Here is a 24,101-nt window from a genome sequence, read left to right on the forward strand (position 1 = left end):
GTCATCCTATGGTTATGTTTTTTTCTTTGACTTCCTTCCCTGTCATTCTTTACTACAGATGGAGGAGAAATTGTGTCTTGACTCTCCAGAGCTACCTCAGACTATTGCCGATCCTCTAGCCAGGACTCTCAGCTCAGGAGAAGTTGCTGATGATGAAGATGACCACTCCAGTTTTGAGTCCCCCCAAATCCATGGTCCTAGGCAACAATTTTACAACCCCAGCTCTTCTTTTTCATTGAGGTGTAAATCTTTGCTGAATCTGGATTCATCTGCCCTTTCTATTTCTAGCCACAGCTTTCCCACCTCACCTTCCCCAAGTGGTTTCCTAAGACAGAGAGAAAAGACAGGATCCCATATCTTGTGGCCTGCTAAAAGCTCTGCACTTGAGCCCACAGCCTCATGTTTACCATCTGGTTTATTGAACTCTACATTGGGCCCCATGCCTCTGATGCATGATGTGCCATGTCTAGCATCCTGCAGTGGAACAGTTAGGCCTGAGACAAACAGGAGGCAGTCTTCCTTTCAGGCTGATTACTGGGCCTGTGTATTACCTGACTCCCTGCCTCCATCTCCTGATCGTCGCTCCCCTCTCTGGAATCCAAATAAAGAGTATGAAGACTTGCTTGATTACACTTACCCTTTAAAGCCCAAGACCCAGCTTCCAAAGCACATTGACAGCCATGTGCTCACTGACACCTTGGTGCATGACTCTGGTGTTGACCTGGACAGCTTTTCCCTCTCACCTGAGAACACCCTGAAGTCCCCTGCTACTCTCTCTCATGACTGCCTGCCAACAGAACCAGACGTTCAACCCTTTCCAGAACCCAGAAACCATGATGTCAGATTTTCTACTGTGGTATCCCAGACCCAGGGCAGTTTTGGAGCTTCTGGTCAGTTTACATCTACTCCCAAAGCAAGTAATAGACAGGTTCTTCTGAATGACAAGGAGCAACCCCTAATGAACTTCAGGAAATCTCTACCAATGGGAAGATGCCTCGAGTCACACTTGTCATCTCCAGGAGAATGGTCCCGAAGAAGTTCCTTTTCAACACTTATAGGAAAGAATGATGCTCCCATCACTGGTGATCTCCAGTATCTTTCCCATAAGGTTCCAGTGGAATCAGAATGGAAAACACAAGAAGATATTGTAATTGACGAAGAGTATCTTGCTCTGCCCCCTCGCCTGACCCAGGTTTCCAGTCTGACTCCTTATCTGTCTACTATTCAGACAAATGATTCTCAGACTTCCATAGCCACTGAAGGACAAGGTTTACCAACTGCATCTAGTAATAAAGGCACAACTTCCCTTCTGCACCCTAGCAAAAGGCAGTCTCCTCAGGAAGAATCTAGAGGGAAGTGGGATACTGCAGACAAGGATTGTTGTACCCAGATTCCCCTTTTTCAGTTTCAAGAACTTGATAGGGAAGGTAATGCTAACAAATTGACCAGTCAGAACCCAGGAGTGCCAGCCAGCCAAATGAGGACAATCTCATCCTTTAGGAAAATACTTGCTGGGTTAGCTTATTCTGAGTCGAAACCAGAAGGACACTATCTAAAGAAAGAGAAAGACCAAGAAAGAGAATCCCTTCTACAGTGTGTGAAGGTAAATAAAAGGAAACTTAAAGAAATTTACATAAAGATTTTCTTAGCCCTATCCCTCAATCTCCCAAATTAATTTATCAACTGGGTCAAAGTTAAGCTTAACTGTGTGTATATTATGTGGTAGATGGTCTCAGATCTCACAGTAAGAGAGGCCATTCTGATCCAAGCCTTTGATGTTGGTTATTAAACTGGGGTTCTGGATCTAAGGACTACATCATATATAGACTCACATATTCCAAAAGTCAAATTGATCGTTCTTGATAGAGTATATGAGTTGCACCAACAGGTTTCAAATAAAAGCATGTTTTCATCTGCATGTTCCTTTGGGGTCAGAGCACAAGAGGACTTTCTTGATTCTTCCTATAGTTTGTCACTGAATAGAAACAATGTCTCACATTTATAGAGCATTATATTTCTTTTTTTTTTAGAAAGATTTTATTTATTTTTGAGTTTTAGAATTTTTCCCCCTGATCTTGCTTCCCTCCCCCCCACTCACACAGAAGGCAGTCTGTTAGTCTTTATATTGTTTCCATGGTATACACTGATCTAAGTTGAATGTGATGAGAGAGAAATCATATCCTTAAGGAAGAAACATAAAGTATAAGAGAAAGCAAAATTACATAATAAGATAACAAGAGTTTTTTTCCTAAGTTAAAGGTAATAGTCTTTGGACTTTGTTTAAACTCCACAGTTCTTTCTCTAGATACAGATGGTATTCCCCATCACAGATAGCCCAAAATTGTCCCTGATTGTTGCACTGATGGAATGAGCAAGTCTATCACGGTTGATGTTGAGTTACTGTTAGGGTGTACAATGTTTTTCTGGTTCTGCTCATCTCACTCAGCATCAGTTCATGCAAATCCCTCCAGGCTTCCCTGAATTCCCATCCCTCCTGGTTTCTAATAGAACATTAATGTTCCATGACATACATATACCACAGTTTGCTAAGCCATTCTCCAATTGAAGGACATTTACTTAATTTCCAATTCTTTGCCACTACAAATAGGGCTGCTATGAATATTTTTGTACAAGTGATGTTTTTACCCTTTTTCATCCTCTCTCTTCAGAGTATAGACCTAGTAGTGGTATTGCTGGGTATACACATTTCTGTTGGCCTTTGGGCACAATTCCAAACTGTAGTGCATTACATTTCACAAAAACAAAACTTAACTGCTCAAAGGAAATAATGCTAAGCAAATAATATCCCCTTTTACAGTGATTATATTGAGACCCGAGAAAGTTCAACTAATTGTCTGAATCAAGACCAGGGACAGGGTTGGAATTCAAATTCAAGTCTCTTGAATTATGACACAATAGAAAAGGCAATGTACTGGGACTTCGGAACACCAAATGGTAACCTCAGTTCTGCTGGAAAGATGTCACCGCACCTGTGGAGAGTGACAACCTGTGAGGGCAGAATATTTATCACTGAGGAATCATGTAATACAATTCTCAGTCCTTCAATTTCCTTATCTAGAGGAAAGAAGCATCTGAATTAGAGGATTTTCCACATCTTTTTCATTTCTGAGATTCTGTGACTTCTTGGTATTCTGTCTCACAGATTTGTAAAGAAAGTTGGAGGATGCAAATTTTTGATGTTATTTTCAGCAGTATGGTCAGGGATGTTTGTAGCCATTTATTTTAGGCTCACTTTTTTAGCAGAAGTAGCTCTTTAAAGTTAACATTCTAAAACAACCATACCAGCTGACATGTCATGATGAACATCACTGGGGCGGCTAGGTGGTGCAATAGATGGAGCACCAGCCCTGGAGTCAGGAGTACTCACCTGAGATCAAATCCAGCCTCAGACACTTACCTAGCTGTGTGGCCTTGGGCAAGCCACTTAATACCATTGCCTTGCAAAAAATAAACCCAAAACTAAAAAAAAAAAAAAAAAAATCACTGCAATTCCCCCAGATTTTTCACAGGTGATATTGCATTTTCTCAATCTAACATCTCTTTTGCTAGATTAAATATTTTTACATATCTCTATGATAGAGGTCTTTTGCATGGCAGGGCTTCAGAAGTACAGGGAAGGCATCAGGAAGAGAGATCTAACTTTATTCATACATTAAATAATCTTGGGAAAACCGCTGTGCCTGCAAGAAAAGGATATTTGCTTTATATTGGTGTCCCTGGAAAGCAGATAAATAACAGTTCTTTTGGGCCTCAGTAGATATTTTGCTGTCACCTGGAAGAACTGATTTGCTGGCTGTATAAAGTAGCTGACATTACAGACAACTTGATTCCACCCAAGTCTAACCTTGCAAGTCTTAAGACTTCCCTACAGCTTTATCGGGTAAGTAGAAAGCCTTATGTGTTCCCTATAACTATCTGTCCACTGGGGGGGGGGGGGGGGCAGCTAAATTATTTGGCATTGACATAAACATTTGTCTTCTCTTGTGAACCTCTCACCAGACTACTTCCTGACTTTTTCCATTATTTGCCTCTTCCTGTCAAAAGTGGGGAAAAAAAGCAAATCTACTTAATATGGGGCTCCTGGTTTTTTGAATTAGTAGCTCACATTTATGTAGCACTCCTAAGGCTTACAAGATACTTTCCTTTCAACTTGAAGGGCATGTATTATTAGCACCATTTTCCAAATGAAGATACTGAGGCATAAACAAAATCAGGTGATACTCTCAGCTCATAGGCAGCCAGGAGCTGTGCTGAACCCAGGCACTTGAGCACAGCCGATGCTTGAGTCATCATCATCTTGGTGAATCATTACTGGTTGGATTGCTTGATTCATTTCTCTAGTGCTTTGACTTGATAAATAACTCTGCCTTGATAAATGATAAATGACCTCACAACCTTGTGAGAACAGAGTATTGGTTTTCTAGGAAATAAGGTTGTTGAGTTTTATTTTATTTTTTCCAATTACATGAAAAGGTAGTTTTCAACATTCATCCATTTGCAAGTTTATGAGTTTCGCTTTTTTTCTACCATCTTTCCCTCTCCCCATGCCAGCTAACAAATCAGGTAAAAGTTGTACATGTATCATGTTTATCATATTTTGAAATAAGGTAGTTCAGCAAGGATTATTTCCTTAAGATTATTTCTGCAAATTGTTATAACCTTTGAAGTATAAAATGCCTGACTGAAAGCCATTCCACAGAGAGCCTGGTGTTTTATTTTGTCCGAACCTGAGCTTTGTCAAGTTGAAGCCTTGTTCTTGCTCCACCCCCTCTTTCTTAAAATTGAACAGGGCAGCTAGGTGGTGCAGTGGATAGAGCACCCAACCTGGAGTCAAGAGGATCTGAGTTCAAATCCAACCTCAGATGCTTAATAATTGCCTGTAACTGTGTGATCTTGGGCAAGTCACTTAACCCCATTGCCTTGCAAAAAAAAAGAAGTAAAATGTATTTGTTTGCATATTGTACAAGAGAAGGGGGAATCTTAAACTAATCTAGTCCTTCTGGAATGATGAGATATGGGACTTACTTTGTGACTAGAAGTATAAGGCAGGTTTGTCATGGAGAGCAAGCCTGGAGTAAGATGGGATTGTGGTAGAAATAATTTTTATGCTGCCTTCTGTCTAGACCTCCAAAAGCCCTCACAAAGCCAACGTGACTCCAAATCAGGAGTCAGAAGATCAGGCCTTTCCACCAGATGACCTTGGAGCATTCCTCATCTGCAAATGAGAGGGTTAGTCTAGATGATCCTTCCCAGCTCTAAATCTGTGATTCTGCTAGGTTCAGATAGTTGTTAGAAAATCTCCCAGAGGGGCAGCTAGGTGGCACAGTGGATAAAGCACTGGCCCTGGAGTCAGGAGTATTATGGTTCAACTGCAGTCTCAAACACTTAATAATTACCTAGCTGTGTGGCCTTGGGCAAGCCACTTAACCCCATTTGCCTTGCAAAAAAAAAAAAATCTCCCAAAGGAAACCTAGTTGAAAACTTCATCTTTGATCAGCTAGATATCACCGTGCTTAGGGGCTGGACCTGGAGTCAGGGAGACTCCAAATCTTTCCTCAGATGCTTAATAGCTTATAACCCCTCATTAGTCACTTCGTTTATATTTGCCTCTATTTTCTCAAGTGCATAATGGGGGCAACAGCACAAAAATAGCTCCTGCCTCATAGGGTTGTTGTAAGACTCAAATGAGAAAATATCTGTTAAGAGGTTGCCTGACCCACAGCAAAAATTCTATAAATGCTTATTCCCTTCCCCTTCTCTTTCCCTCTCCCTATGGCCAAAACTGGGTGGAGCTTTTCAGGTGGAGAAAGACCATCATCCTACCCCTCCCTAGAGTGCTCCTTGGGTTTACTGCCTTGCTCTGGAGCCCTCAGATAGTTTCTCTTCCACTCTCCTGGGGGGGGAGATAATTTTCAATGCATTTTGTTAAAATTTGCTATAGTATGTGTCTCAAAGAGAACTTTGCAAATCCCAGCACACAAAAAGTGTTGCCTTGTACTTTGATACTTGGATAAATTTTTTTTTCTTCAAAGTCAAGTTAACTAGAATTAGTTTTGCTTTGAGAAGTTGATGAAAAATCTTTGAGACAATTTGTAATGTCCTGAGGTGGGAAAGGTGAAGGCAAGAGGATTTGTATTTCTTCTCGAAACATTTGAGAGAAGAGATAGTAATACAGTGACCATGGTGAACTTGAAATCCTGACTCTGCTGCTTTTATTGTTCAACTCTATAAAATAAGGAGGTTGAACTAGATGAACTTTAACTGCCTTCTAAATTCTTACGTCCTGTGGTCTTCTGAAAAACTACTTCAAATTGCCAATGAGCTATGCTCTACTATTGAGAAGATATCTTTTGTGAACCCTAAAACTGTAAACCTTCAAAATATAGGTTAAAATAAAATTACAGAAAATACAGGTTTTATTCTCTGAAGTTACCATTTACTTATAGATGGAGACTATTCTCGTAATGGCCACACCAAACTGAAGATCAGAAAACTTACACAGCAGCAAGGGGAGGGAAACAAAAAATACAGAACAAGAGTAGACAAAACTTTAAACTTCCCTGAAGACCTATTCTATTATTTGATATAAAAGAGAATCATCCTTCTACAATACTATCTTTGCCTGAGGGAGTTAACATTTTTATGAGTAGCAGGAAAGCAGGAAAAGTACTCCTCTCAGAGTCTAAGGAGGTCTCAATTTTCTGGATTTAGGAAAGCTGGACAAGTCTTCCTTTCAAAGTCCAAAGGAGAACAATTCCATTCCTCAGAATAGCTAAGAAAATCAACCTTTAACCAGGAATATAGTTGTAAAAACTTATAGAAATTATCATTATTGTTATTATACTTTGACACTTTCTACCATCAGACTGGTAGGAGGTTGATTATTTGTGCTTAAAGAGGACCATGACATCAGGGAGGTGATGCTATGACATGCAAATGAATTGGTTTTAAATGTGGGGGTCCCTTTGCAAAGTTGACAACCTCACTTTCTACTCCAGAGCCATCTGGGTTCTTGGTTAAATAAGGATCTGAACTACTAAAGGCCTTGGATGAAGGGAGATTCCTTGGCCTTTTAAAGCCAAGGTCTTTCCCAGGGTCACAGTTTGACTATGGCAATATCCATTCAGTGATTAAGGTTATATGTGATCAGATCTGGAAGAGATCTTAGACCACAGAATGTCAGAGCTTAGCTTATAGGAAGATGGCATGGACCTTATTAGAGAGAATGGCCGGCTCTCTCAGCCTTTGTGGGGGGGTCACCTTTTAGGTTCCTAGGGTCAGCCAGCATTTAATTGTCTTTATAAAAATTGCTTTCCTTTAGCTGTTTTTAGAGATTTGTCTACTCTTTGTAAAAAAATGAGAAAATTTTTTCAAAAAAAAAGTTGTATGTGAGAGAGAGAGCAAAGAATAGCCTCTGACATGATCAGAAAAAGCAATTTGGGAGGAGAAAAACAAAAAAAGAGAGGAACTGTTGTAGACCAACTTGCCAGCAGTGGAGCTACTCCTGCTACTCAATTTTTTTTTTTTTTGAGGAAGCAAAAGTGAAAAGTGGTCATTCTTAATCTCTCTCTCCATCTCATCCCTGGTCACTAAATGGACATTACTACTGTCAAACTGACCTGAGAAACACCTTGGCTTTAAAAGACCAAGGCCTTTCCAAATCCAGGCCCCTCTGTCTCCAGTTATCCTGATCCATATCTGACCACTGGACTCAGATGGCTTTGGAGAAGAAAGTAAGGCTGGTAACTTTGCCCAGCACTCCCTTTTCTTCCCCCCCCCCCCCTTTAAATCAATCAAGCAAGCACTCTTTCACAGGCAACAGTAAAGTTTGTTTCATTGTAATTTTCTTAGTTTCTAATGTTAAGCAAAAAAAGTCAGAAGTTCTTGGAGTTAGGGTTTTATTTATTCTTCATCTTTGAGTATAATATGATTGATTTATATTATTTTAATTGAGGGTACTTTTTCTTATAAAACTTAATAAATTATGCTCATAAAATGTTCTTTTTCCTTTATTCTAATACCCTTTTCAGCAATTTAAAAAAGATGTAGCTGAGCACCAATCCCTAACTGAGAATGTCCTACAGAAAGGTGAAATTCTGCTTCAGTGCCTATTGGATAACACTCCAGGTGAGGTGTTTGATTTTTTTGCTTCATACAGATGGATAAGGTCATTCTTCTCTTCTAGAAAGCAGATTTAGAACTGATGTTTACCCAACATGAAGATAAGAAACCTAGATTGTTCAAACACCAGATCACATATCATCTGATTCCCATTAATGCCCCTTGTGGTACCCAAATATCTGGACTACTCATCTTTCCTTTGCACTCAAGGTCAGGAGAGAGGTGAGGGTTGGTTAAGTATGTTAGAGAATCAGCTATATAGAGATGATAATTGAATGTATTAGAACTGTTGAGACCAAACAAAATAATTCAGAGACAGAGAAATAACAGGATCCAGGAAAGAGACTGCTCCATGCAAAGCTTTGGATTCAGTAGAACAGGAGTTTGACTCTGACCTCAGACACTTGGCTTCTAATAGCTGTGTGATCTTGGGCAAGTCACTTAACCTTGATTACTTCAAATCCAGGGCCATTTCTAGTTGTCCTGATTCATATCTGACCACTTGACCCAAAGGTAGGTTGAACTTTGATTATAGAGCCACCACATAAAGGAAATTAGATGTTTGATCTAGTAGGAAATGGAGGATTCACAAAAGGGACCTAAACAGGGAAAAATAACATGAAAAGACTGGCATGGCCTCCAAATTTTTGTGTCAATATCTTACTCTTTGAATGTGAATTCTTCAAATATATATATTCTTTCCTCTTTAACTTTTCACTTAGCTGTTCTTTTCCATTCATGTAAATTCCTACCAGAGTGGTAGTGGAAGGAGATAGAAGTTAAATGAGATGAATCTCTGCTATTTTTTGGTAGCATTCCTAAAGAGTATAAGTTGGAGGGGAAAGGCTTGGAAGGGAAAAAAATAAATGTAACTGTAGGGAAATTTTCTTAGTTAAGGAGACTTTATTATAATTAGGAGGAAAGTGAATTTTTTTATTAAAAGTTCTTCATTGGGCAGCTAGGTGGTACAGTGGATAGAGCACTGACCCTGGAGTCAGGAGTACCTGAGTTCAGATCCGGCCTCAGACACTTAATAATTACCTAGCTGTGTGGCCTTGGGCAAGCCACTTAACCCCATTTGCCTCACAAAAAGCTAAAAACAAAAAACAAAAAAAAAGTTCTTCGTCATGGTTACAAAAATTATTTTGAAGATCATCTTTGTATGATCTTCCAGTAAAAGTTGTTTAGATAAGTGTTTTCCAATTGTAGATCAGTAAAATGCCTAAATGTTCTATCCTCTCAGTCTATCCTACTTTCTATGGCTTTAGCACTATAGTTCTTCTGTTCCCTTGGAAGAAGGAAGGAACTGGAAATGGAACTAGCAAGATAAAAAAAAGAATAGGAAGACTTCTAAGAAAGAAAATATTTGACAGATGATTTTTGTGGATTGGTTAAAAAACTTGATATGGACTAGTGTCAGATCATCAGCTGCACCAAGAATATACTGATTTGCATAGGTTTTGTGGTGTCTATTTGAGTCTGGGTGAAGGTCATGTAGATAAATAAGAACTTGAGCTGAAAAATGAGTAGGAATTATGAGTATGAATTGTCTATAATGGAGTATTTGGTTTAATGTAAAATGCAAGAAATCCAAATTTAGAGAAGAGAAATTTGGAAGAGCTTTAGGGAATTTGAAGGTGATAAAGGACTAGAGTTGAAGAAGGAAGAGGAGATATAGAATCTGAATGAATATTACATTCACTTTTTAAAAATTTCTTTTATGTTTTTTTCTATCTCATGGTTTTCTTTCTTTTTCCCTTAATCTTAATTTCTCATACCTAAAATGACTAATCTGTAAATATGTTAAACATAAATGTGTATGTCCAATATTTCACCTGACCATTTGCCACTGAGGGGAAGGGGGTGGGAAGAGAGGGTGGAAGGAAATTATGTAACTTAAAAATATGCATATGCCTGTGGATGAATGTTGAAAACTTTTTATGACATGTAATTGGAAAAATAAATTACCAATTAAAAAAGGAAGTGGAAAAGGGATGAAATGGAATGTTACTTTACCACAAGAATTCATGAATATGAAGAATTCAGGAAAGTACTGAAAGATCCTGTAAGAGTAATTTGAGAAAGAAAATTGGTGGTGTTGTCAAGGTATGAGGAAAGTGATGACTCACTCAGGAAGAGTTCAAGATCCCTACAAACAGTTTACAATAATAGTTCTCCAGGGGAGCTTACTAGTAATGTGAAAAGGACTCTGGATCTTCATTTCCAGGAAGTATGGAGAGCAAGAGGAATTTTACAGTAATTTCATAGTGTCTGTTGCTTATATTTCTGCCATGACCAGATGACTGCTAACTGTTCTCAAGGTGTAGGCTTATCTCCTTTCTAGGAAAAAAAGATAAAGGGATAAGAATGCTCTCCAGATTATCAGAAAGAATGAAGTGGTGCTTTTTTAAAAAAGAGGACCCTTTACGAAGAGGAAGTTGGCAGCCTAGTTTTTTTTTGCAAGGCAATGGGGTTAAGTGATTTGCCCATGGTCACACAGCTAGGTAATTATTAAGTTGTCTGAGGTCAAATTTGAACTCAGGTCCTCCTGACTCCAAGGCCAGTGCTCTATCCACTGTGCCACCTAGCTGCTCTGGCAGCCTATTTGTAAAGGAATGAATAGATGCAGACTTGTCATCAGGTGAGATATCCCATAAGATTGAATGGAAAAAAGACGAATATTTATGTTCGATGAATCTCTGAGGAAGTGTATTGAGGCAGTTTTTCTTGAACCACATAGTAATTGTATCTATCCTTAGAGTGAAGCAAAAGTTTGTCTACAGCAATGCAAACAAAGTTAAACCTAAGTGATCATAATAGAAAATGTCTCAAGGTTTATCATGCCATATGATTCATAGTGATTCAAATAGGCATATATTGATATTGTCAAAAGGACTCTAGAGCTATAAAATTTTGGACAAGATCCTGAAAACCTTAGGGACATAGATGATATTTTCATCCTCATCAAAGAGAAGTTCTTGAGAAGAAACAGATTTGGGAAGTAAACAGCTGGTTAAGGAAGAGAGATCTGGGATGAGAATTTGGGTTTCTGGACCATTGCTTAATTGATTGGAATGTCAAAGTGTTGGCCAGAGATGGCCTCTAATAAGGACCAGGAAGGGTGGCCCTATTGAGGGGAGGTATATAGATATAGATATAGATATAGATAGATAGATAGATAGATATAGATAGATAGATGCTTATTGATTGAATGATGAAATAAATCATGATACAAGAATAAAATGGAATATTATTGCACAAGAATTCATGAATATGAAGAATTCATAAAAGTCTGATCTATTTGAATTGAGTGAAGCAAAACCAGGATAACAATATTCTCAGTATGTCTACAACAGTACAAATAAAGTTAAACTCAAACCAGACTTGACCTCAAAGAATATTCTGTGAAAAATGTACCTCGTTTTCTATTTTTTAGAATGGGGTCTTTGGAACAGCATATATTGTCTGACATAGTCAATAGGTTGATTTGCTGACCAGCTTTATTTTTTCCCTTTTTTTTAAATTCTTTGTTATAAAGGATGTCTCATTGGACAAAAGGAGGAGGGCAAAAGGGACATATTAAACGATTATCTTGCCTGGACTTTAACAAATCTAATCAGAAGGATTTTAAACCTTAAAGTCAACTGCCTGTGTGTATATATGCATCAAATTGGATATCATGAAAAAGAAGCTACAATGTAAGAAAAGTAACTGAAGACCCTTTAGAAATTCACAAGATACAGGGTGGCAAGGTAGCACAGTGGATAGAGCACCGGCCCTGGAGTCAGGAGTACCTGAGTTCAAATCTGGTCTCAAACACTTAATAATTACCTAGCTGTGTGGCCTAGGGCAAGCCACTTAACCCCATTTGCCTTGCAAAAAAACCTAAAAAAAAAGAAAAAAGTTATCTTATGTAATTTTGCTCTTATATTTCATTTTCTTTTAGGATATGGGTTTTTCTCTTAACACATTCCATTTTATTCGAGATTGGGGGGAAATTGTAAAATTCAATAAAAAAATTAAAATTTTTAAAAATACCTGTGTGACCCTGGGTAAGTCACTTAACCCAATTGACTTAAATAAAATTGTTTTAAAAAGAGAAAGGAGCTATCTGTACAAAACATATTTATAGCAGCTCTTTTTGTAGTGACAGAGATTTGTAAATTGAGAGGTAACCCATCAAATGGGGTATGGCTGAAAAAGTTGTGATATCTGGTTATAATGGAATATTACCATGCTATAAGGAATGCTGAGAAACAGATTTAAGAAAAATCTAGAAAGACTTAATTAAACTGATACAAAATGAAGTGAACAGAACCAGGAGAACATTGTACATAGTAACATTATATGATGATTAATTGTGAACTACTTAGCTATTCTCAGCACTGCAGTGATCCAAGGCAATTCCAAAAGACTCATGATAAAGTACTGTCCACCTTTAGAGAACTGATGGAGTCTGAATACAGATCAAAGCATGTTATTCACTTTCTGTATTTTGTCATGGTTTTCTTTGAGTCTGCCTTTTTTCATAACATGACTAGTTATGGTAATATGGTTTACATGGTTGAGCATGTATAATCTGGATCTGTTGCTTACTGTCTGAAGGAGAGAATTGGGGAGGGAGAGAGAGCAAATATGGAATTCAACATTTTTTTTAAAAGAATTTAAAAATTGAGGATATTTATTTTTAAGGAAAAAAATTATATTAAAGTGATGGTCACTAAAAAAACTAAAAACAATAAAGTGATGGTTAATGTCTCGTAAGAGTAGTGATTGCAGAGAGCCATCAGAGTATCATCCAGGTCATTTCAGATTAATTTTTTTTTGGACAAGATTACTAGATATTTAGATGAGAAGAATGCTTTAGATAAAATTTACACAATTTTACCAAGATATTTGATAAAGGGTGGGGGGCAGCTAGGTGGCACAGTGGATAGAGTATGGGCCCTGGAGTCAGGGGGATCTGAGTTCAAATTCAGCTTCAGCCTAAAAAAGCAAAACAGGGATGACTAGGTGGTGCAGTGGATAAAGCACCAACCCTGGAGTTAGGAGTACCTGGGTTCAAATCTGGTCTCAGACACTTAATAATTACCTAGCTGTGTGGCCTTGGACAAGCCACTTAACCCCATTTGCCTTGCAAAAACCTAAAAAAAAAAAAAAAAACAAATTCAGCCTCAGACACTTAATAATTACCCAGCTGTGTGACCTTGGGCAAGTCCCATTGGTTGCACTGCCTGCCCCCCCAAAAAAAGATTTGATAAAGTGAGTTATGATACTGTAGAAAAGACAGAAATATGAATACATCTATAACTAGAATATCTAGTTAGGTAGATTCAAACTGGGTGGAGGCCTGGTTTGAAAATAATCACTCTGTGATTCCAGGTCCATTGGAAGGTGGCTTGATATACATGCTATGTATTTATACAAGGTCATTGATGAAAATGCTAAATAGATGAGAACTGAGAACAGACACCCCCCCCCCAGGGCCTTTCCACCACAAATGACCTTCTAAACTGACCTAGAATCACCTGGATCCACATGTCCAGTCAGTTTGAATCTGTCTAATTGTAGGAAAGCCCATTTGTTCTTGGGTGCTCTTTAAAATAGACTTTTCATTGATGTCGTAGATACCATGATGGACAGGGGAACACTTGAGGGTTTATTGTGTGTCAGGCAATATTTAGTGCCTACTGGTTCCTGTTCTCAAAGAGGTGCCCATTAATGAGAGAAGCCAATTTGCAAGAGAGCTAGAAAGCCAGGAGAGGACAGGAGGGTGCCCAGGGTGGGGCTATGGTATAACCAGGAGGAAAAAGAAAGTTTGGCCAACCAGGGTCCCTCCCCAAAATAAAGGCCAGAGGAGGAAATACTTATAGAAGAAAGGGACTGACATAACAAAGCACTGTTTTAGAGTCAAAAGACCTCAGGCCTGATTCCATGGTGAGACTATAGAAGAAGAGGCCTAGCCTGGCAGTCTAGCAAGTTAGATTTTTCATGTGATACAAACCTGGGAGAGATTCTGAAAGCGAATACAATGGAAGGTAAGTCAAGATCCCAAATAATTTTGACATCCTAAGATGGTGTGCTAAATTCTCTAGAGAGAGAGAGAGCGAATTTGGTAGTCTACATTTGGGCTTACGAAAGTTAAGTACAGAATGGAGAAGCACAGCTGGATTGTAATTCATCTTCAGAAAGTTCTGGGAATTTTATTGGACAGATTTCAAACAGGGAGAATCATCAGTTCAAACAAAAAAAAAGGCTAATGTAATCTTCACTTCTATTAAGAGAATATTAATGTCCAGGAACAGCATATATGGATGAGAGCAGTTTCCCCTCTAAGGGCCCAGCTAATTGATTAGGTTTGATTAATCTATAAACCTCCCTTGGAGTTACAGTGCTTGAAACCATTAGAATGTATATGATTTTCCACATGGTTCTCAGAGAGTTGATAGCTTCCAACTCCTATTTAGTTACCTTTTTACCAAGACCTGGACACTGCTACTTAGCAAAACCAAGACTAAGAGTTTTTTATATTTTTTTGTGGAGCAACAGGGTTTAAGTGACTTTGAAGTCATATTTGAACTCAGGTTCTCCTGACACCAGGGCCAGTGCTTTATTCACTGTGTTAGCTCGCTGCCTCAAGATTAAGATTTTTCTAAATTTATTCCTTGAATTTACACTGGGAAATGGTATTCTATTCAGTTGATTCCCAGCCCCAGCCTTTTTCTTCTCTTTCCCCAAAGTATTTTCAAAAGGATTTAAGATGCTTAGAAGAAGATCATAATCTCATAGAAGACTTAAGATTCAGAAAAAAAAAAATCACTACAGAGTTTCAGAGAAAAAGTGTGGGAAGGCTGACAGAATGTCTTTGTTGGAATCGAGACATCCTGGGAATGAATCCTTTTTGTGAGCCTGGGCAAGTCCCCCATCTCCTCTACAGCATCTCATCTGCTGATCCAAAGGTCTCTTATTCTAAATCTGCTCCTTTAGAGTCAAAGATCTTCTAAATACATAAGGGAGAAACCTGCTTAATCCTCTTCTCCCGGCTACTCTGGTCAGACTTTGGCCTCCCCAGCTCTCTGGCAGACCTGGACCTTGCCCTGATGACGCTGCATTGGTGTGGCTTCCTCCAGAAGCCTCTGAGCCCTGTTCTTCCTTTCATCTCATCAGCATTGTCTGAAGATCAGCCATTTCCTTTTCCTCTACTGGCAGATGTAGCTGTGGCAGGAAGCTTGAGAGGACATGCAAAACTGATAAAGGCAGGGAATGAGATGATCTTTGTGTTCAAACAATGATTGCAGATATTACCCCAAAAAAAGAGGGCATGGCTTCATTGAAGGCCATGAGCATCCCACCTTTCTGCTCCTTGGTGCAAGGAGGAAGGGAATGCCTGCTAGCTCTGAAACTTCTCAGGGGCTGCCCTGAGAAGATATGGTAGAGGTTTGTCTTCCCATATTTCCACAAGCTCATCTGCTTTGATAACTAAATAAAAATTGTGAAGTTTCTTTGAATGAAGGACATGAGAGCTTTTTGACTCCCATGGAACAGCCCTCCCTTAGCCTCCATATGGTAGAGGTTTGTCTTCCCATATTTCCACAAGCTCATCTGCTTTGATAACTAAATAAAAATTGTGAAGTTTCTTTGAATGAAGGACATGAGAGCTTTTTGACTCCCATGGAACAGCCCTCCCTTAGCCTCCAGTCATAAAGGAGGAAATTAAACTCCAAGAGACTGAGTGACTAGCCCTGTGACCCCATCTATCCCTATCTATTGATGCCTTTGTCTAAACCTCTAAACATTGTGTGTACCTTCATATGACAGTTTCTCCCCTAGAATTCCTTGACAATGTTCCTAGGGTCAATTAAGAATTGGAAAGGACTTTAGAAGTCATATAGTTCAGCCCCTTCACTTTTCAGGTGAGAAAGCAGGGCCTGAAAGGTTGCTTTTTTTTTTTCTGACTTCCCCACTGTGACTCAGTTGCCTTCTCTTCCTGCCAGTCCCTTCTTCAATGTCAAAAGTGAAGTTTTTCTATAACCCCCATTTTGGAGAAAGGCCTGGGCCAGCCATTATGCCTCACTCTTTATACTTTTCTGCTATGCTGCCCAGTTATTTGAACCCAAAGGCTGTTATATGAATTAACTTGTGGCTTAATTTGAGGGTAAAAACATGGATTTTGTGATATGACTCAAAAGGTTTTGAAACACACCTGCCATCAGTTTCTGGGCATTAATACACTGGACTTTAATTATATTTTTGAAACAAGGGTTGTCATCTTGAAGAGGGGGGAGGTTTTTTTAGGATCCAATTTTAAAAAAAAATTTTGGATGCACGTGCCTGTTCTCTGGATGTTAATTTCTATGATCACTCCACATTAGTTTTAAAGGATGTCCTTGGGTTGATTTCGAGGCAGTCCAGTGAGCTTGAGGATCATGCAGATCGCCTTTATGACTCTGTCATAGCAGCTCTAGACATGATGGCTGGGAACACTGCTGGCCTGGACTGCAAGCCGGCTGCTACATGTGAAAGGATGTAACCAGGTAAGCAAAGAAATTGGGGGGGAGTGCAATTTGTTGAATTTGTCAAATAGAGCTGCCATGGTCTGAGCTCACAGTTGTTTGTGATGGATTAAAAATGATAGAAAACTGAGTTGATAATATAAAAGTTGCCAATTAGAAGGGGGTGAATAGGGAAATCACTCAGACCATTTTTTGAAGGCTAGCAGGGTCTGCCTTGTCCTAATGGGCAGAGTGCAGGGCTTGTCATCACAAAGATTGGTTCAAATGTCTCCAAACACTTTTCAGTTCCAATGAAATGTCTTGCAGCTAGGCAGGCAATGAAGACTTCATGGAGGTGATTGCCTAGCTGCTTTAAAGCAAACAAGGACTCTTGGGAGGGAGGGGAGGAAGGTGGTGTGCAGCGAGTGCAAAGGAATAGCTGTTGAAAGGTCGAGTGTTGTGAGCAGCAGCAGTGTGAGAGGAAGGAATTGGCTTCTGTTGGGCTTTAAACAAAGCTGGATGAGTTTATTTCTGTACCTAGAGGAGGGACAGGCAAAGTTATCTAGAATTTCTTCCTTGTCTGGGAGAGCAAGAGCTAAGTGACTTGACTATCCATGGGATCCTGCAGCTGGCATGTCTCAAACAGGACTGTAACCCGTGTCTTTATTTTCCTGACTCTAAGGCTGTCCGCTGTTATTATAATAATCATGGATAGAATCACTAGTGGTTCTTTTCATTTTCCTGAATCATTTCTATTGGCTTTATTACTAAGATAATGTTTGGAGAAGCAAGGTCTCCTTTTGTTTCCCTTAACCCACAAAAGGTTGCCACTCTTGGTCTCTACTGAAACCTCCAGTTTTTCTCATTAGCATGTTAAGAAATTTTAAAACAAATTTAACCCCAGCATCTTTTCTCTCTATGCCCTAGTTAGCTAACCCCTTGTCACCAAAAAGGATTCAGTGTCTCAAATTTTATTCTTTCCTGCCTCTCATGCACTCTGATGAACTTATTTTCCAGCTTAGTAACACCTTGATTTAAAATAAGGTGGGGGGGAGGGTTGGGACTTAGCTTCTCCATGCCTTTTAAGAAGAAACAATTCTTTAATTTGTGTGGAGAGGTGAGGTGATTGATAAGGTGGCTGAGCCAGGGCCACTAAGACTGTTCATTGACCCTGCTCATCCCTATTGTCTCAGAAAAGGTTTTAAGAAATGAACTAAGCTGGTGATTCAGTACAGCAGTCTCTTCCAAAATGATCTCTCTGGTTAACAGAATGCTCATTCAACCCATGTCAAAGGATCAATTTGTGCAAGCACTTATGTGTGTATTCAGACTGGTCAAAGAATCCCCAAACCCCAAGTCCTGTACCAGCTTCCTGGCTCTCTATCATATCCTTAATTCCCTCATAGTTAAAAACAAAAGAACAGTTAACCTTTAAGGGCTTTTCTTATTCTAAAAATAAAGATCTTCAGTACCTAAATTTATCCTAGAGTAAGTCATCCTGGCCTAGCTAAGGACACACATGATTCTTAAATTCTATTTTTCCTTGCTGGCCCATTCCGGCCTATAATACATGGCTGCCTTTCTATTTCAGGTAACATCTCAAGCAGTGTTGGAACTTGTTTTTCAGAACTTGCTGGAAGTCCAGCAAAAGCAATGATTTTTGCCAGAGCTCACTGATGTAGCAGAGAGAACCAAAGCACTGACCTACTGGCTCTCAATGAATTTATCCTGTGTAAAGTGGAAATCTATTTGAATTACTGAAAAAATGAATCCTCTGACAACCTATAAAAGAGAAAAGCAGATACCTTCCAGACCAAGGATTTTCTCAAATGGTGCTTCCAGTGACTCTTATGGGGATTGCCAAGCCACTCATCTTCTCATTTCTTAATAGAAAATAGCCTGAGTAACAAGTCAACAGGGCAGTGGTAACAGTTCTCACAGCCAGACAGTTGTCTGAGTTTGCATCACCTGTTTTAATGTCTCCAGAGAGCTAGGAAATATGACATTGAAAATACTTAGCCACTGAAGAACTGGGAACTGAACCAGGTGTCAGTGGCCAGAGGCTTTTGATCTTTCCACAAAGAAACCTCATTTGAGAAAACCAAACCTAATGTGGGAAACCTCATTTTGCATGTTTACAACAGGAAAGGTATTATTAACACTTGACCTGCTGATGAAAATGAATACAGACCATTGAAACATTGGGAGATAATAAGACCAGTTTTCTTGCTGAAGACAATTGTTTTCTCTGCTGAATTTGAAAGATAGCATCTCAGTAATCTTAAATGCTTGTTTATGAAGGCACTTTAGATTCTTGGATGATTTAATGTGATTTTTATGTCCATCTCTTGAGTAATCCACAGTTGTTTACCATCAAAATTGCTCCAAGTTTATTAGCAAAATTATTAGAAAAAGAAGATGGAGTCTCTTTACCACCTTAAAATGGAAGTGTAATTTAACCAATTAAATAATTCTGTACTTTAGAACAGTGACACTAATTCTTGGACTGCAGAACAGAAAGTTCCTGCTTTCACAAACTGAATTTTCTCAGGTCATGAATGAATAAATATAGAAAAGCAGGTGAAATAGAAAAAAGATTTGAGAAAACTGGTAGTGGAGTATTAGGAAAAAACACTTCAAGCTTTTGGTTTCTAAAGAATAGGTTTCTTTAAAATAAAGAACTATGTTTATGAAGGCTGGGATAGGTCAGCTATAAATTTCATCATTTTCTGAGGTTAACCATGAAATATGAGGTACACAATGGTTCATACAGACTTGAAATTCTGATATCAGTATTAAGATTTCAAATACTTGTAAAAAGTTTTAGATGATTTAGTAAATAAATTAAACTACATCTTAAAAAACCCAACATTCCATTCTAGTCGAAGAAAATTACAAACCCCTATTGTGGTATTAAACATTTTTTGGAGCTAGATTGACTTGTTCTAGGATATACAAAATGTAAATTGCTTACATATACAATCTAGTCAACTCCCAACAATTTCAAGTTGTTGGTCATGCATTACAAAGAGTTATTCCTGTCTAGTTATTAAGGAGCTTCTCAGTAAAATTGTATCTTTTTGGGGAGGAAATGAGGACTTAAGACTAGTTAAAACACAAAATGAAATCTTTCCAGATGTATGATTTAATAATGTACACTATGGAGTAACATTCAGCTAAAGATGACTCAAGTTCTACTCCTGACAATATGTAACTGATTCTGTTCAGGAGTAACCTAAACCTGGCAGCGCCCTGCCCTCTTCTTTCCCTTTGGGCAGTTCTCCAAGACTAGAGGAGAAGTTCTTAGTCTGCAAGGATGGAGGAAATTAATATATTAGAAAATCTATACCAACAAAACCCTTTGCCCTCTAGAGATAGTATGGTATGGGAGAGAGTGCTGGGCTTGGAAGGCTTAGATCTTGTGGCTGCCACATGACCATGGGCAAACCACTTCAATTTTTTCTATGTATGTATTGAATACCCATATGCATCTCATGGGTCATTTTATGATGTCAAAATAAAAATGTTTGTAAAGCACTATATAAAAAATAGTCAACAGCAGCTTCTCATTGTGGTCAGGGAATAATGAAGCAGGTTCCAGGAGGTCAAAAGTATTTTCATAATATATTTTAATTTCTAAATTAGAAATTTGAAGGTCCTTTCTCAATTTTTAAGTATAAAAGTCTTGAGACAAGGAAGGAGAGCCATTGATCTGAGTCATAGAGTAGCTGTGATCATTATTACTGTGATCCTCATTCTAGTGAAATCATAACTATTTCATATTTTTCCCCCAAATACATGGTAATCCTTAGAAGAGGAGAAATACTCATTCGCCACATTTGGACTTTTAAAGTAGAAATGTACATGATTCAGCTGTGTAAGTAGAATATCCTATAAAAGGAAACTACTCAGTACTGTATAACAAGTGATAATATAGTATTAGATTTACACGAGTTCTGAAAGGAAGTTCCACAGAGCATTCTTACAAGCCTTTTTTCTATAAGTGACACTCCAATTCAACATCATACAAAATTTTTTAAGCCATTAAGCATTCAGATCCTTTTTTCCAGTAATTAGCAAACCACCACAGTATCTGTGCTAACTTGATAGCTGGCTGAGAATGTCTGTGAGCAGTCAATAACCACTACTCTGAAGGCACTGTTTTAAGAAAAAAATCATTTTGGCTTAGCAGTCAGTCATTCAATAATGATAAAAGATTGGCCAGTCTAAGAATCTTGGGGTCTGGACTTTAACACTGACATTAAATCTACCTGGGCAAAAAAAGTTCTGAAGTCATAAAGACATGAGAAATGTTGCCTTGTATTACAAACTCTTGAAAACAAGTTTTGTTTTAAATTACATATGCCCATTAGAAATATTTTAATGTTTTTCTGTAAACAGACAAAATCTAGAATGGTGGAATGAACACTGTACTAAGTCATGAAAGTCTCAGTTCTTACACAATGATAAGCTATGAGACCATGCATAGGCAAACTTTTCTGAGCTAGCTTCTCATTTGTAAATTGAAGATGTTAATGTGCAGTTTACTACAAGCATTTTTCTGAAAGCACTTGCCAAAGTGTAAAACGGCTCAGAAATGTTGAAAGCTCAGAGTAACAATGGCTCCCATACCTCACAAAGATCCCAGTTTCTTCAAATAACTGTTTATGACATCTAATGTTTCTAAAGATGGGGGCAGAAAACAATGTTTCTTCCCCATGCAGCTAAAGACTTCCCTTTTCGATACTCCCCCCCCATTAAAGGACAAACAAGCATAATTACTGAAGGCAGTTTGATTTTCAATTATTCAATAAGCATGTAAATCTCATGGAAACTTTGCTAGTACACCAAGAATAAGGGCTGTTGAGCAACCTAATGTATGGTAACCAAATTTTGCTTCAAAATCCAAAGTTTGTATTCAATAATTTTTCAAGTGTTTCTGAAAGTTGTGTTTTTTACTGTTTTAAGGCAAATGCAGAGCTATTGAAGGTGTTTTTAAAAATTACCCAAGTACTATCTGTGACTTCAGGAAGAACTGATCCAATTGCCTTATGTAGTATAAATAGATTCTCAATAAGCACATCTATAATACAAAGTAAACTATGATTTTATTGTGAAATTCTCATAGATGGAAAATTCAATTGTATATTTATTCTGTTCATTCATTTTACAATAATCTTACCCACTTATTTTTGTACCATGTATTACGATTGCCTGTTTAGTGAAAATAAAATAAAAAATATTTTAAGGGTTGCTTTTTATTTGTATTTTAACCCCTGAATTTAAGTTTAAAGACTTCACCATAGGATGTGTTTGTGTACAGTGTTTTGGCTATTGTACATATTTAAACAAAATAAGGGGGAAATCTTAAAGGGGAAAGTGTTGTTTAAGGAAAATTAAGATTCAGTATCCAATCAAAGAAAATCAACTACAACAAAAAAAAAAACCCAAGATCAAAAACCCAAGCCCTTCTTGAGTCTTACATTTTCATGTGGGTGCAAAAATTCACCCAGGCAAATAACTTCCTTTTTATCATTTCCACCCAACCACAAATAGTTTTAACTCATTTTTAGGGGTGTCACTTTTCAGGTAAGGGTTATCAACTAATGAGAAAAAGAACCGATTCCCAGCTTCTTCAATGTCTTAACTTTGCCCCAACACAAGTTACATAGCTACAGTTCATGGAGGGTAGAATAATTATTGAAGATAGTGCACTAAACTTATTTAATAAAGTTGAAACGGTATTGATTCAGAATATGGAAGTAACAGTATATAAAAAAAAAGCACATACTGGCTAAATTACATCAGCTTGAATTGTTAGTCTGATCATTCACAAGTTAGGAAAAAGATACAATTTTCCATCTCTACTAATGAATTAACAAAAGCATTTCTAAATAAAGCCATTTAAAAATGGTTTTAAAGATCAGAGATAATAAGACTAAATATTGTACATTCAAAATGTACTTGATTTCCATAAATACCACTTTAATCTCCCTCCAAACCAAATTTGCTAAATCCCTGTACAGCATACATGCCTGCACGGTTGCATCATTTATCAGGTATATTAGCTGGGAAGCATTTATTGTTGCTATTCTAAATAGGTCTAAAGTGCCCTGGTTGAACATAAGTGGCTATGTTTTGAGCACAATGCAAGCCTATATTTCCCCTTAACCATAAGAAGTAAGACAATACTTATCACCATACAGTTTGATATTACTTCCAATAAGTACAATATTTATTAAACATTTCTTCAGTTGTTTGTTACATATTGTGCAACAAATTACAATATTCTGCAGCCACAAATTATATGCAGAGTATGAAGAAACTAGTAATCAAGATAGTGTAATCTTTCCATTTATAACTCTACAAGAAAGAACTAGCAAATCAGATCTTACATATAACATCTCACTAAACTTTTATGCATGGAAAGTGACAGACACTGTTTGTGCTGTTTGATACAAAATGGCTGAACTTCATCTTCAGAAGACTAAACCTGACATCTAAACATGCCAATATAAACATCAAAACAAAATATATTCTAACCAACCACGGGAAACAGTCTGGTATCAGGAAAGCAACAAGGATTACACACATTATTTTATAAACCAGCACACAAAGGTTTAAAACAGTTCTGAAAATGAAGTTAGCTGTCTTGAGTCAAGGGAATAAAAAAAAAGTCAGTTGACCATTTACAATCTCTGACCTTTGTGGAGACGGTAAGAATCTGTTGTAGTGCAGCTACATACAGTACAATTCAGGCAATTTTGTTTTTTTTTGTTTTTTTTTTGTTTTTTTTCACTTGGGTTCGGATTGCAAATTCATTGTTGTGAGAAAAGAAGGGAGGCAGATTTTAGCAGCAACCTCCACTAGACTGCTTGACTGGAGTGCTCTGAATTTTAACATTGGATTTCTCTGCACCTCCAGCTGTTGCTCCAGGGCCCATTCGCTTTTTAATCTCAGCCGCCATTGTCATGAAAGACTGTTCTACGTTTGTTGCATTCTTTGCACTGGTTTCCAAAAATGGAATTCCAAGAGAATCTGCAAATTCCTATAAATATAAAATATAAAATAAAGAATAATGTTAGAGCCATTCTTCATATGTATTGGTATCTTCTGAGAAAAAACCGTAATAAAATGTATTGGTAATAAATATATTAAGCTTTTCTCCCCATAATCCAGTCTTTCTCCTTTGCCTTAATTCTTCCCATTTTAAATATCAAGTTATATGCTAACTCTTCCAGGAAGCCTTCTCCAGTTCTATAGAGGAATTTGTTTTGTATAAACCTCATTCTGTATTTAGATTATGTTAAGTTCTCCAAGTTTACTTTGATTCATATAAACATTCCTCTAATAATACTTTGATTCAGAAAAAATAAGACTATTTAAATAAGGAGTGACCATGAATTTTTTTAGAAGTGAGAAGTTGTTTACTTTTTCAATCCCAAACTTGAAATAAAAGTAGAAAAA

At 37.8% G+C, this 24,101-nt stretch overlaps 2 protein-coding genes across 5 annotated transcripts in view; one reads left to right on the forward strand and one right to left on the reverse strand.

The window, feature by feature from the left end:
- The window catches only part of CEP68 (centrosomal protein 68), a 41,322-nt gene extending 17,678 nt beyond the window's left edge, over nucleotides 1–23,644 (forward strand). For 2 of the 4 annotated variants that reach the window (XM_074207293.1, XM_074207304.1), the window contains exons 4-8: nucleotides 59–1,603; nucleotides 3,779–3,901; nucleotides 8,052–8,148; nucleotides 16,515–16,676; nucleotides 18,226–23,644. In XM_074207293.1, the coding sequence (XP_074063394.1) occupies nucleotides 59–1,603; nucleotides 3,779–3,901; nucleotides 8,052–8,148; nucleotides 16,515–16,672 (1,923 nt within the window). In that variant the 3' untranslated portion in view covers nucleotides 16,673–16,676; nucleotides 18,226–23,644. Of the gene's footprint in view, nucleotides 1–58; nucleotides 1,604–3,775; nucleotides 3,902–5,144; nucleotides 5,251–8,051; nucleotides 8,149–16,514; nucleotides 16,677–18,225 lie in introns of those variants that run through there. The other 2 variants (XM_074207315.1, XM_074207321.1) reach the window with 2 other exon arrangements.
- The window catches only part of RAB1A (RAB1A, member RAS oncogene family), a 42,760-nt gene continuing 41,877 nt past the window's right edge, over nucleotides 23,219–24,101 (reverse strand). Inside the window, exon 6 of the mRNA XM_074207338.1 lies at nucleotides 23,219–23,682. Within this exon, the coding sequence (XP_074063439.1) occupies nucleotides 23,485–23,682 (198 nt within the window). The 3' untranslated portion in view covers nucleotides 23,219–23,484. The remainder of the gene's footprint in view (nucleotides 23,683–24,101) is intronic.

The sequence above is a fragment of the Macrotis lagotis genome, chromosome 1 (assembly GCF_037893015.1).
Source record: "Macrotis lagotis isolate mMagLag1 chromosome 1, bilby.v1.9.chrom.fasta, whole genome shotgun sequence".
In the NCBI taxonomy this organism is placed as follows: domain Eukaryota; kingdom Metazoa; phylum Chordata; class Mammalia; order Peramelemorphia; family Peramelidae; genus Macrotis; species Macrotis lagotis.